At 35.2% G+C, this 13,453-nt stretch overlaps 1 protein-coding gene and 1 pseudogene across 2 annotated transcripts in view; one reads left to right on the top strand and one right to left on the bottom strand.

The window, feature by feature from the left end:
* Positions 1 to 13,453, bottom strand: part of GRAMD1C (GRAM domain containing 1C) — a 109,138-nt gene that overhangs the window by 72,598 nt on the left and 23,087 nt on the right. For both annotated transcript variants that reach the window (XM_008065854.2, XM_008065855.2), the window contains exon 3: positions 3,002 to 3,086. In XM_008065854.2, the coding sequence (XP_008064045.1) occupies positions 3,002 to 3,086 (85 nt within the window). The remainder of the gene's footprint in view (positions 1 to 3,001; positions 3,087 to 13,453) is intronic.
* Positions 3,303 to 3,885, top strand: LOC110596348 (annotated as a pseudogene).

Raw genomic sequence — 13,453 nt, 5'->3', positions numbered from 1 at the left:
TAAATACATATTGGATGTCTTGTCTGGGCATCTCAAACTTAGTAGGCTCAAAATTAAAATAACTGTCCTCTTCTAAGTTGGTAAGTTATATCTTCCTCTGTACTGCTTCTGTACCTTGTTAATACTCCTAATGTCACCCCTGAGTCTTAATGATTTGTTTATATATCTACTCTCTCACCAGACTCTAGGAGAGTTCTTCAAAAATAGCATGCTGCCTTGCACATAATGAGTGCTCAATAAATATTTACTGAACTAATCTATAAAGTACAATATTGTAGGTTATATGACAGTGTTTTATAAACTGAAAAATTAAATTTAGTACACTCTATTTCAGAAAACAGTAGTTAAATCTAGAGCTCAAAAACATTTGTACAGAATGATCCCAATTACATTTTTTAATTTGTATGGTTTTGTGTGTCATTGATATTTCATTTTTGGATGGTACAATTCTAAATGTTTTAATTTTCTACTTTTCAATATCTGTATTTTCCAAATGTTCCACATTGCAGAGGTTTATTGTAACAGTGAGAAAAAAATACAGAAACGTAAATTTTTGAAATCAATTATACACACTGGAAAACATCTAGAAAGATATCCATTAAATATTAACTAAAATTATATACAGGTAGCAGGATCACCAATGATTTTCACTTTTTTCCCTTAAACTTTTCTGTGTAGCTTTAATGTTTCACAATGATTAAGTGTCACTACGTAATCACTAATTTCTTTCAAGAAGGCAGTGATAGCTATGATACATTTTACAAGGTTTCTATGAAAAGTATTTGATTTAAAGTGGCAGACTGGCAAGAAACATTTAAAACACATGCAAAAATACCTAATTTTTTTAAACATCTAATAAGCTGTTCCGAGTTAAGAACAGGACAAATAACCACCAGAAAAACTGGAAGTTTGTGAAGAGAAAACTCCTCAGAAAAAGAAATACAAATGGTTTACAGACATACAAATAGACATTCAACTTCCCTCACAATTAGAGAAATGCATATTTAAACAATGATTAAATACCATTACTACCTTCCACACTTTGATAAAGTAGAGTTCCTGAGGTCTAGTTAAACAAGTACTTTCACTGTTGATGACAATAAAAATTGGTACAGCTGTCTAGAGGGTAACTTAGCAACAGTGTAAGACTTTCAAACGCACACTACTTTTTGTGTCATAATTCAACTTCATGGAATTTGTCTTACAACATGTGCACACATGTGTGCAAAAACAAATGTACAAGAAGGTTCAGTGTAACATTAGCAGTCATGGTAAAGGACAAGAAGCAGTTAAAATGTTCATCACAGAAGATTTGTTATATAAGTTATGATATAATCTTCCAGTGTAATACTAGGGAGATATTAAAAGAATGAAGTGGATCTGTAAGTAGTGTAAATAAAAAAGTGGTCTAATAAGATGCAGAACAATAATCATAGTCTTTCCCTATTTAAGTTCTTTTCTGTATGTATATTCCCAAGCATAAACAGAAGTTTTCCAAAAATATATTATGTATATTTTAACATACTATTGGTTGGAAGAACCACTCACTTTTCACTGCATGTCCCTATGTTGGAAATTTGAAATTTTTACTACAAGAATATATTACTTTGAATAAACAATTTTTAAAAATTGTTTTAATTCATTATTATATTTATTAAGCTTAATTGTCTAGGAGTTCAGTTATATTGAGTTAAACATTCCCCAACAGTACCAAAAATCTGAGAAATTACTATAAATGTTTAAAGTTAAATATATACTAAAACAAAAACCTAGTTCTATATTTTTATTTTCATGAATCTATGTTAAGCTTTTATCAAAAATAAAACCTTTGTAAGAAAAATGACTAAATTTTTTCTCTTAAAGCCTACTTCAAAAAAAATAAACTATTACATGAATAAAGATTTAGCCCTAGAACACTTTATTAAACTGCTTTATGTTTACATCAGTTAAAGAGTAGATTTTTTCTGGGGAAAGTTAATATATACGAAACATCAAGTTTAAAATTTCCCTCCAAAGTCATATGAAATATGCACCAGAAGAAACTGTGAATCATTTCTTTTTAGTTCTATTTTCTTAGTTAGTACCATTAATTCTAAGTAGGAAATCACACCTCCCCAAATCTCAATTTGGTTTTACATTGTCTAATTATGAATGAAAAGATGCTACTTATATTTTTAATTTGTATCTACTACAGATACTGAATAGTTGTACATATTTATGGGGTATATGTAACATTTTGATATAAGCATACAACATGTAATGATCAAATCAGAGGAATTGAAATAACCATCACCTCAAGCATTTATCATATATTTATGTTAGGAACATTCCAATTCTACTCTTTTAGTTATCTTGAAATAGACAATAAATTATTGTTAACTATAGTCACCCTATTGTGCTACTCTACACTAGGTTTTATTCCTACTATCTACTGTATTTTTGTACCTATTAACTATTTTCTCTTTGTTCCCCATCCTCTCTACCCTTCCCAGTCTCTGATAACAATTATTCTACTCTCCATCTCCATGAGTTAAAATTTTTTTAAAGCTCCCACAAATGAATGAGAACATGCAATAATTGTATTTCTGTGCCTGGTTTATTTCTCTTAACATAATGTCCTCCAGTTCTAGCTATGTTGTTGTAAATTATAGGATTTCATTCCTTTTTAATGGCTTAATCGTATTCCATTGTGTATCTGTCCCATATTTTCTATCCATTCATCTACTGATGGACATTTAGGTTGATTTTATATCTTGGCTATTGTGAATAGCACTGCAATAAACATGGGAATACAGACGTCTCTTCAAAATACTAAGAGACTTCCTTTCTTTTAGATATATATCCAATAGTGAGACTGCTAGATCATAAAGATGCTACTTATCTGGAAAAGTATTTTCTATCTAGCACAAAGGCTTAAATTTTCTTACATATACTGTCACTCATATGTTCTATTTTAATAATAAGGCAATAAAGTTATTTTTTGCAAATTTGTCTTTTTTACCTGCTATCAGCTTCTCTGTATCAGGTAGATGTGTGAACTGTCTTCTGTATTCCTCATTTCTCTCTTTATAAGTGCAACTTGAAATCTACAACAATAAAAATATTATATTGATTCTTTTCTTGCCTCAGCTTCCTTGCCAGAGAGGCCCTGAGTTTCACTCCCATTGTCTCCAGCCGCTGACCCCTGACCTTGGCCAAGGCTTCCCGGCTGCAGAGCACGGTGGTCAGCATGGGCCCAGGGTGGGGATTCTGGAGCCGCATGCTCTGCCTGGGTTCGGGTCTGTAAGCCGCGTGGGGCCATCATGATGAGACCACGCCGCCCTGGGCCATCAGGACATCACCTTGACTTGGCCGAACGTGTCCGAGAACCCATCCTAGGCTGGCAAGCATCGCCCCTGCCCATTCTTATTTAGGCCTTACCACTAAGCCCCTTTTCCACACAGCCATCCGGACTGAGGAAGACCCGGAAACTTTGAGGCCACGTGAGCCATGGCCACGGCCACATCAGCAAGCACCGAAAGCACCCGGGAGACGTGGTAATGCTGGTGGCTTGCATCACCACAGGATCAATTTTAGCAAATATCACCCAGGATACTTTGGTAAAGTTGGTATGAGATATTACCATTTAAAGAGGAACCAGAGCTTCTGCCCAATTGTCAATCTTGATAAATTTGGATTTTGGTCAGTGAGCAGACAAGGGTGAATGCTGCTGAAAACAAGACTGGAGCTGCTTCCATTATTGATGTGGTGCGATCAGGCTACTACAAAGTTCTGGGAAAGGGAATACTCTCAAAGCAGCCTGTCATCATAAAGGCCAAATTCTTCAGCAGAAGAGCTGAGGAGAAGATTAAGGGTGTGGATGGGGCCTGTGATCTGGTGGCTTGAAGCCACACAAGAGCAGTTCATTAAATGCTAATGAATGCTTTAAAAAATTACATTTCTGTTTAATCATAACTGCAGTGTCTTAGAAAATAAATTTTCAAATGGAAGTTAAAATCATATGCTTCTATGCGATATTTTTTGTATGTCCTTATATGAAAAACCTCATAAAGATTTCAAAAACACACGAAAAAGAAGCAGAGGAGTTTGGTAATCTTCTCTGCAAAAGAAAATATATTACAGGAAAAAGCTGTCAAAAACAATCATCTCCAATGACTGAAAACTGACCAAAACTATACAATAAACTTAGACATTGTCTTCATGAAAATCTACTGAACTTGGGCTAAGGACAGTGGAAGTCTATGGTATTCTTTCCTGAGCCTGTTCACATTGCCCATCCTCCTTCACCCATTAAGTCCCAGATTAGCAAGGGACATAAAGAAAGTTCGAAGGAGAAGCAGCCATAGATGGGTTTGATAAATTCTTCATGTATTCCTGACCAAACAGAGCCTACATACCTGTGTAGCACAGAGTAGAGAGGACCCAAGGCATCCACACACTCCTGACTACAGAAACAAGAGATCTTGGGAGAACATAAAAAGTAGGACAAGCTTTAAAATGGACACATTTTTTCAAAAGTGGTCAGAATACTGAATACATTACCCAATCTATACACAGATATGTCAGTAGAAGGGAAAAGCCTTACTGGCTCTGTGTAGTTAAGCCCATCACTGAGCAATCATTGGTTGACATAAGGGGTGACCCCTAGGAAGCCAGACTTAAAAATAACAACAATAAACTTAGCAGATATATTAGCTCCACATGCCACAGGACATACAGATTTCACAGATTTACTCTAAACAAGCTATTAAACAAGCAAACAAAAATCCATAATAACTACCTACGAAGGTACAGGAAGAAATGCAATCAGAATCCATCTCCAATAGAAAATTTAAATTGTCACATTTTCAACAAAAATTATGGCATACAAAGAAATGGGAAAACATGACTCATATTAAAGAAAGAAAAAAGAGAGCAGACAACAGTAACAGTCAAGGGTTCCCAGATATTGGATTTAGCAAAAACACTAAAGCAGTTATTATAAATATGTTTAAAGAACTAAAGAGAATCATGCTTAAAGAACTGAAGGAAAGTATGACAACAATGACTTAATGTGGAATCTGAAACAACTCCATAGATGCTAATCTACCATGTTGACTTTGGATGAATCTGAGTTCTGGGAAGGCTTCTAAGATTTCTTGCTTATCTATTATTCCTTGTATAAGAACAAGCACTTAACTATAAATCCTGCCCTTAGGTCAAACAAACTTGTGCTATTATACTTCAATTGTCCTACACATTCCTTCTGAAATACCTTTTCCCTATGGTATATAAGCCCTGGATCTGCCAGATAATGGTGTAGGGAATCTACCTTCTTCTGTCGCTTCTGTGGGGATCCACTTGGCTTCTGTCCCTATTAAATGTCTCTTTCTAAGAAACTGTATATGCTAGCCTCTTCCTTTAGCTTCTCAATTTTCTCAAACTTTAGGGGTAGGTACATATAGACCTGCCCACTGTGAAACATTCAACAAGTAGAGATTCTAAACAAATATATATGTTTAAAATTTTTTTAAAGAAACAAATGGACATTCTAGGGTTGAAAACCACAATCAGTGAAATAAAAAATTCACTAGAGGATTTCAACAGCAGATTCAAAATAGCAGAGAAAGAATCTATGAATTTAAAGACAGACAGTAAAAATTTCAAATGTGAAGAACAGAGAAGAAAAAGATTGAAGGGAATAAAAAGACTCTCAGAGACCTATGGGACAACATTAAATGAACCAAAATACATGTAATAGGAATATAAGAAGGAAAAAGTGAAAGGAGGAAAAACATTCGAAGTAATAACAGTAAAAACTTTTCCTAATTTGATGAAAATCATTAAGCTACACATCAAAAAAACTTAATGAATCCCAATTAGGATAAACAGAATCACTCTTGGACCTATAATAGTTAAACTGTAAAAAGACAAAGGAGAAATCTTGAAAGCAGTAAGAAAAAAAATGATCCATCATATACAGTTTTTTTTTAAAAAGCATAATTTGCAGGTGACTTTTCATCCTAAACAACAGAGAGAACATATATGCTTTACAAGAAATACTCAAGAAAGTCCTTCAAGCTGCAAATAAATGACATCATATAGTAACTCAAATTCACAAGAAGAAATGAGCACCAGAATTACAACTACATGGGTATATATAAAAGACTATATAAATCTATGTCCTTATTTCTCTCTTAACATATTTAAAAGACATAAGGGTCTATAAAGCAATAATTATAGCACTATCTGGCTGGATCTATGAGAAGTAATAAAGATAGAGCAAAGTTTTACTATTTTAGCAGAATTAAATTAGTAGAAATCTAAAGCATACTGTAAGAGGTTAAGATGTATACTATTATCTCTTGAGCAACTACTAAAAAAAACCTTCAAAATATTTTTTGAATAAAAAGGAATTAAAATGGTATCCTAAAAATATTTATTTAACACATAAAGAAAGATACAATGGGGGAACAGAAGAACAAAAAAAAAATGAAACAGATAGACAATAAATAGCAAAACGATTATCTACAAATTCAACCATATTATAATTACATTAAATGTAAATGGACTAAACACAGCAATTGTCAAGCTGGATAAACAATAAAGCCAACTATATGTTGTCTACAAAAGACACACACCTTAGTTGCAAAAACATAGAAGCTGAAAGTAAAAGGATATAAAAAAAGAGATACCATACAAACAGAAATGAAAAGAGATGAAAAATTAGCTGAAATATACTTTATGATATGAAATATTACCAGACTAAGAAAGAGATCGTATAATGATAAAAAGGGCCAATATGTATGGAAGATAAAAACAATTATAAATATATATACAATTAACAGACCCCTAAAATACATGAAGCAAAACTGACAGAATTGAAAAAACAGACCATTCAACATAAGTTGGTGGATATCAATATTCTATTCCTAATAATTGATAAAAGACTAGGCAGAAAATCAGCAAGGATATAGAAGACTTAAACAACATTATCCACCAACTACACCCAACTGGTATTTATAAAACACTCCATCCAACAACTTCAGAACACACTTTTTTTTTCCCAAGCACACATGGAACATTCTCCAGAAGAGACCATACGCAAGACCATAAAACAAGTTTCAATACATTTTAAAGGATTAAAACCACATAACCTATGTTCTCTGTGAACAACAGAATAAAATTAGTGATCAACAACACAAGGACTAGAGTCCAGCTACAAATCATACTAACCCACAAAAATTATAAAAATGGAGAACAGATTAGTGGTTGCCAAGGGATAAGTAAAGGGTGAAGTCAGGAGAAAAGTGGCTATGTCTATAAAAAGGCAATATGAAGAATTCTTATTGTGATGGAAATCCTGAATCTATCCATGTCAATATCCTGGCTGTGATATTGTACTGTAGTTGTATAAGATGTTACTATTGGGGGAAACTCTTTAAGGGGTGCAAGAGATTGTTATTATTTCTTAAAACTACATATGAATCTAAAATTATCACAAGCTAAAAGTAAAAAAAGAAAAAAGTAAAAGTGGAGGAAGTTGATAGGGTTAGAATAAATGTGCTAATTCTATGTATGTAAAGTAACTTGGACATAAGTAACTCCATCTTAGAAAAATACTTCATCTTACATTTTAAAAGGCATCATGCCATCAAGGACCAGATATTTTGTCTGATCAATAAAGACTGCATCCAACCAGATAAGGACATAACCAAGCACATTTCCTCCTGATCGCTCTTCACCAGAGCACTTTGTCGCCATAAAAAGAGTAAGACTTTACCAGCATGAAATGGCCATCTAAAGAGACATATCTAGCTGATGGTTCTACCCACATCAAAGACTCTTCCTTGCAAGATGCTAACCTGGTGTGCTGCCTGTGTCAGCCTGGAAAAATTCTTCCTGCTCACTTTCCTCTGGACTGGTTTATTAATCCTTTCTCCTCTCCCTTTTCTCTTGATGTTATTACTTTGTTTGGTTATGAAATGTTTAATATATAACATTTATATTTTGATTAAGAATACTATTATGTATGGTATGCCATTTTGACTAACTTGTGAAGTGGCTTGAGCCCATGTGCCCATGGTTCTGACCACCAAGTGAAAGGAAAAGTACTAAGGAGAATTGCCTCCTTGGGAACTCCATGCAGCTTGCAGTTTTTATGATTAAGATAACATCAGTAAAAGCTTTGCACTGTGGAAAGACACAGCGTGCATGGACCTGGTTATCTCTGACCATGTACTGTTCACGACACTATATGAGAAGGGAAAATGTTTAAAATACTTTTAAAGCTTATTCAGAGGTCAACACTCTACCCTATTTCCCCCCTCCCTCCAACCACCTACCTTTAGCCTACTTTACTACTTATTAACATCTTCTTCAGAGAAATAATGCAATTAAAATCATTTGATTATTGTACAAGGTATGACTAGGATGATAGAAAGTCATTGTCCCATGTAGCTCATAGGATCAGTGTCATTACTTTTAAGTGCACATCTCGTATCTAATAAAAGGTTTTTTGGAAAGGCAGATGGAGAATGCTGAGCTAGAATTTTTGTATTACCTTAGATTTTTTTTTTTTTTTTTTTGAGTTGGAGTCTCACTCTGTCACCCAGACTGGAGTGCAGTGGCCGCTCCCAGCCACCGCAGCCTCGACCTGCTGGGCTCCGGCGATACTTCCGCCTCAGCCTTCCAAGTAGCCGGAATTACAGGCGCGCGCTACCACACCCAGCTGATTTTTTGATTTATTGTAGAGATGAGGTCTCGCTGCCCAGGCGGGTCTCAAACCCGCGGGCTCAGGCAATCCACTCACCTCAGCCTCCCAAAGGCACGGGATTACAGGCTGAGCCACCGAGCCTGGCTTACCTTAGATTTTTTTGAAGTGCTATTTAAATTTCTCATTGCCCTAGATAATCAAAGAGCTATACTTAGCTTGAAGCCTTAATAATACATCAGTAATACATCACTATTTCAGTAATACAGTAAATACCAGTAATACATCACTATTTCAATTGTTTCCGTATTCTTTATGACATTTATTATGTTAATTTATTGGTAATTTCTTAATTTTTTCTCTTAAAAGATTTGTGCATGTTGATGTGGTCATCTTTAAACAAGTATAGATGTTTTAAATCAACTATTAAAATTCATTTGGCCCTTTATTTCTTTGAAAACCTTAGGTCAAATTTTATAAAGGAAGACAAGGACAACAGTACAAAGCCTGGTGCTTCAGTCAGGCTTTTGCCCTTAAACTGTACTTTTAATGACCTTGGCAACTCCCATCTTGCACATCCAACAGCCAATTATCAGGTCTCAACTTACTTAACCTATCATGGTAGATCACTCTGACCTTGAAAGACTTCTTTCACTTGCCTTTGAGTTCACTATACTTTCTAAGATTGTCTTCTGTCTCATAACCAAATCTTCTCAATTTCTTTTGCTATTTTCCTGCTTCTCCACATGAGGTTCTAAACACTGGAAAGTTCACTTCTCTTCTCTATCCACATTTTCTCCCTAAGTGATCTCATCTAGTCTTTACAGTCTGTCTTTAAATACCATCCATACTTAAAAACTCCCAAATTTACTTCTAGTTCCAATCTGTCCCATGAGATTCAAGTTATATATTCAATGGCCTACCTGACCTTTCTATTCATGTACTCAATTTGCATCTCCAACTTAATTCCACAAAAACCTCTCGATTTCTCCAACGCCCAGAACCTACTTCTCCAGTCTTCATCTTTTAAATGGTGTTTTTACGTACCCAGTTGCACTGACCAGAAACCTAAGAATCAGTATCCTTGATCTTTCTTGCCACAACCATCTCTTTAGCAACCGCCGTATGTCAAGCAAGCCAATCTCACTGCCACCTTAGGGCCTTTCCATAGAACACCCCTCCCCTTTCCCCTCCTTTATAAGATTCACTTGTGTTTTCTTTTCCTCCCCTTCCCCGTTCCCCCATTTAAGGCACTCTCTAATGGCACTTCCTCAGGGTAGCTTTTCCTAAACATCCTAACCAAAAATACTACTCTCTCTCATATGACTATTACATTCTTCTATTGTCTTCATAGTTCCTATCTCTACTTGACATAATATTACACATTTGCTTATTTGTATAGTTTTCTCCATTCTGGACCATCAACTCCGAAATCTAAATTCCAGGCCTTGACTGGACAGGAGTTCAGATACACCTCTGCCTGGTTATACTCCATTCCTTGTAGAGTTTTAGGTACAATTGACTAGCATTAACATTAAAATAGAAATCATGAGACTGACAGAATGGATTCTGTGGCACTGTGATACCAATTTCCAATCTCACTCTGGTGCACCATCACATGAGAGAAAGCAGGGCCTAACACAAATAAAAAATATTTTATCCCAAAATATGTTTCTTTTACTTATTTTGAAGTGACTCAGCAAAACCATCTCTTGGGAAAACATGCATCTGTAGAGAATCTCCTTTTAAGAAGAGTGCCACCTTTTAAGACATTTACCACCTCTTCACTCTGAAGCCTACGAATTAGTCTTCATCTGCATAACGAGAACCCTGGCTTCTACAACTTCCCTTATCTTTTTTTTATGGTATTAGAGAATTCTTTCTTTTTTTAGTTTTTTATTTTAAAGAAGTGGGGCAATATTCAGATCTAGGTATACAAGTGGTCATAATACAGGTAAAGTTTGGGCCTCCTTTTGGTCCCCACTTCACCTGGTTTGAGATTAGATACCCTTATTGATGTTATGTGCCACCCCTCTATCCGCTGGCAGTGTCCTACGACTGCCAATCCCTTCCTTATTGTATTATGGTAAATGTTCAGAGTGCCCTTATGAGTGAGAATATGTGGTACTTAGTTGCTTCTGTGATAGATCACTGAGTATGATAGACTCTAAATCCATCCAAGTTGCTACAAAGTCCATAATTTTGTTCTTCTTTATGGCTGTATAATATTCCATCATGTATATGTACTACATTTTTTTATCTAGTCCGGTTATGATGGGCAGCACAGCTGGTTCCATGTTTTTGCTATCTTGAATAGTGCTGCAATAAACATGCATATGCAGGTATCTTTTTCAGTAGAGTGATTTAAGTTCCTCCAGGTATATTCCCAGAAGGGGGCTTGCTTGATCATATGGAAGCTTGATCAATTTTGAGCTCTTTTAGGAATCGCCACACTGTTTTCCACAAAGGTTGAACTAGTTTGCAGTCCCAACAGCAGTGTAGAAGCATCCCCTTTTCTCTGCATCCTTGCCAACATGTTTTTTGTTTTATTAGTAATGGCCATTCTTACTGGAGTTAGGGGTATCTCAATGTGGTTTTGATTTGCTCTGATGATTAGTGAGGCTGAGTATTTTTGGGTCTGTTGGCAGCTCGTGTCTTCTTTTGAGAATTGTCTATTCATGTCTTTTGTTCACTTTTTAATGGGGCTATTTGTTCTTTTCCTTTTTGGCATGTTTGATTCCTTGTAGATACTGGGTTTTAGGCCTTTATAAGATATGCAGTTGGCAAATGTTTTTTCCACATAATAACCACTGGGGAGAGGAGAATCTATTCAGTAAATGGTGCTGGGGAAACAAATTGACCACATGCAGAAGAATAAAACAGAACACCTACCTATCACCATACACAAAAATCAACTCCAAATGGATAGAAAACCTAAATGTAAAACCTCAAATGTTATGAATCTTACAAAATGCAGGAGACACCCTTATAGAAATAGGAATAGGCAATCAATTCCCAATCAAAAGCCCATGCCATAAGAGATAAAATTGATAAGTGGGACCTCATCAAAGTGAAAAGCTTCTGCAAAGCAAAAGAAACCATCAAGACAGTGGGGACACAGCCCACAGAAGGAAAAAATATATTTGCCTTATCTTAAGCATTTCTTTTACTGATTTCAAATTCTTGAGGCAGGGCTTAACTCTTTCTACCAATTGTCAATCAGATCATCTTTGAATCCACCTATGTCCTGTAAGCAACCCTCCTTCCAGATGTCCCAGTTTTCTGAGCCCAACCACTGTAAACTTCACATGTATTATGTTTTTTGCCTGTAACTTCTCAAATGTAATTCAACCACCTTAGGCACACGTTCTCAGGACCTCTTGAATCTTGAGTACTCATATAGGACTCAGAATAAACCTCTTTAAATATTTTAGAGAATTTGGCTTTTTCATCAACAAATGAAAATTATTTATGCATATTCTCTTTGAATATTGTCTTTTGTTTATTCTGTGTTCATCTTTTGACACTCCTGTTAGATTCATCCTGGACTTCTCTACTGTGCCCCTTATATCTTAAACTGTTCTCTTTCACACTTCTCTCTTTAACTCTCAAGTGATACAATCTGAGTCATTTCCTAACACGTATATATCCTTCAGTTTACTGATCTCTCTTTAGCTGCTATTTCTCATATCCACTGCATTTAAAAATTATTATTTCAGTGACCATATTTTTCACTTCTGGAGGTTATATTTGGTTGTTTTTCAAATCTGCATAGTATTTTTGGGAATTTCTTATCCATTTATCATTTTTAAATTTCTTATATTGTTTTTAATAATATTATATGACATTTATAGTATTTATTTGGTTGTTTTATTATTTGAAGTTTTAGAGGATCCAATATGCTATTTATTGAATCTTTTTCTGCTCACTCCTATGTATTCTCAAGAGAAACTTCCCCAACTCTATACTCTAAGCCCAGGTTTTGACAGGCAAGCTTCCTTATCTTAAATCTGCAGGTGTAGGTAGATATTTTTTCTTAGTCTACAAGGTCTGACAATTAAGTTCATGAACTCATCCTAGGAAAAATGCTGCATACCTCATTGCTGAATATCACCACAGTCACCTTCAAAGTACTTGCCTTTGGGAAGCTACACACCAATGCCATAGCCTAGTCCACCTGTCAAAGCAATTCTGGAACTCTTTTTCTGGAATGGCCATCAGAGTTGTCATCACAAGAATGTCAAAGTTTGAAATAAGTGTGTTATTAAACTTGGCAAGAGTGGAAGACAGGGACATGTTAGTTCAAGTTTAGAGGGATAATGCCATGAAGAAAATGGCAGTGTACAAATGGATTAAATGTTTTTCTGAGGCGAGAGAAAGTGTCACTGATGAAGAGAAGTTCAGGATGGCCAGTAATGAGCAGAATTGATAGAAACATTACAAAAATTCATCAAGTTGTATGTTAAAATCACTGGGTGACTCTGAGGCTAGAAAACCAAATAAACATCAATAAAGAAACAGGAAAATCTTAACTGAAAATCTTGTAATGAGAAAAGTGTGTGTGTGTGCAAAAATGGTCCCAAAGGATCTCTTGCATCATGATAATGCACCAGCTCACACAGCACTGTCTGTGAGGGAGTTTTTATTCAGTAAGCAAGTAACTACATTGGAACACTCTTCTTACTCACCTGATCTGGCCCCTGACTTTTTTCTGTTCCTGAAGATAAAGGAAATATTGAAAGGAAGATATTTTAATGACAT

The sequence above is a fragment of the Carlito syrichta genome, unplaced genomic scaffold (genome assembly GCF_000164805.1).
Source record: "Carlito syrichta isolate Samal-C Ts95f unplaced genomic scaffold, Tarsius_syrichta-2.0.1 Scaffold308815, whole genome shotgun sequence".
NCBI classification, from domain to species: domain Eukaryota; kingdom Metazoa; phylum Chordata; class Mammalia; order Primates; family Tarsiidae; genus Carlito; species Carlito syrichta.
This window is presented reverse-complemented; position numbering and strand designations above follow the sequence as displayed.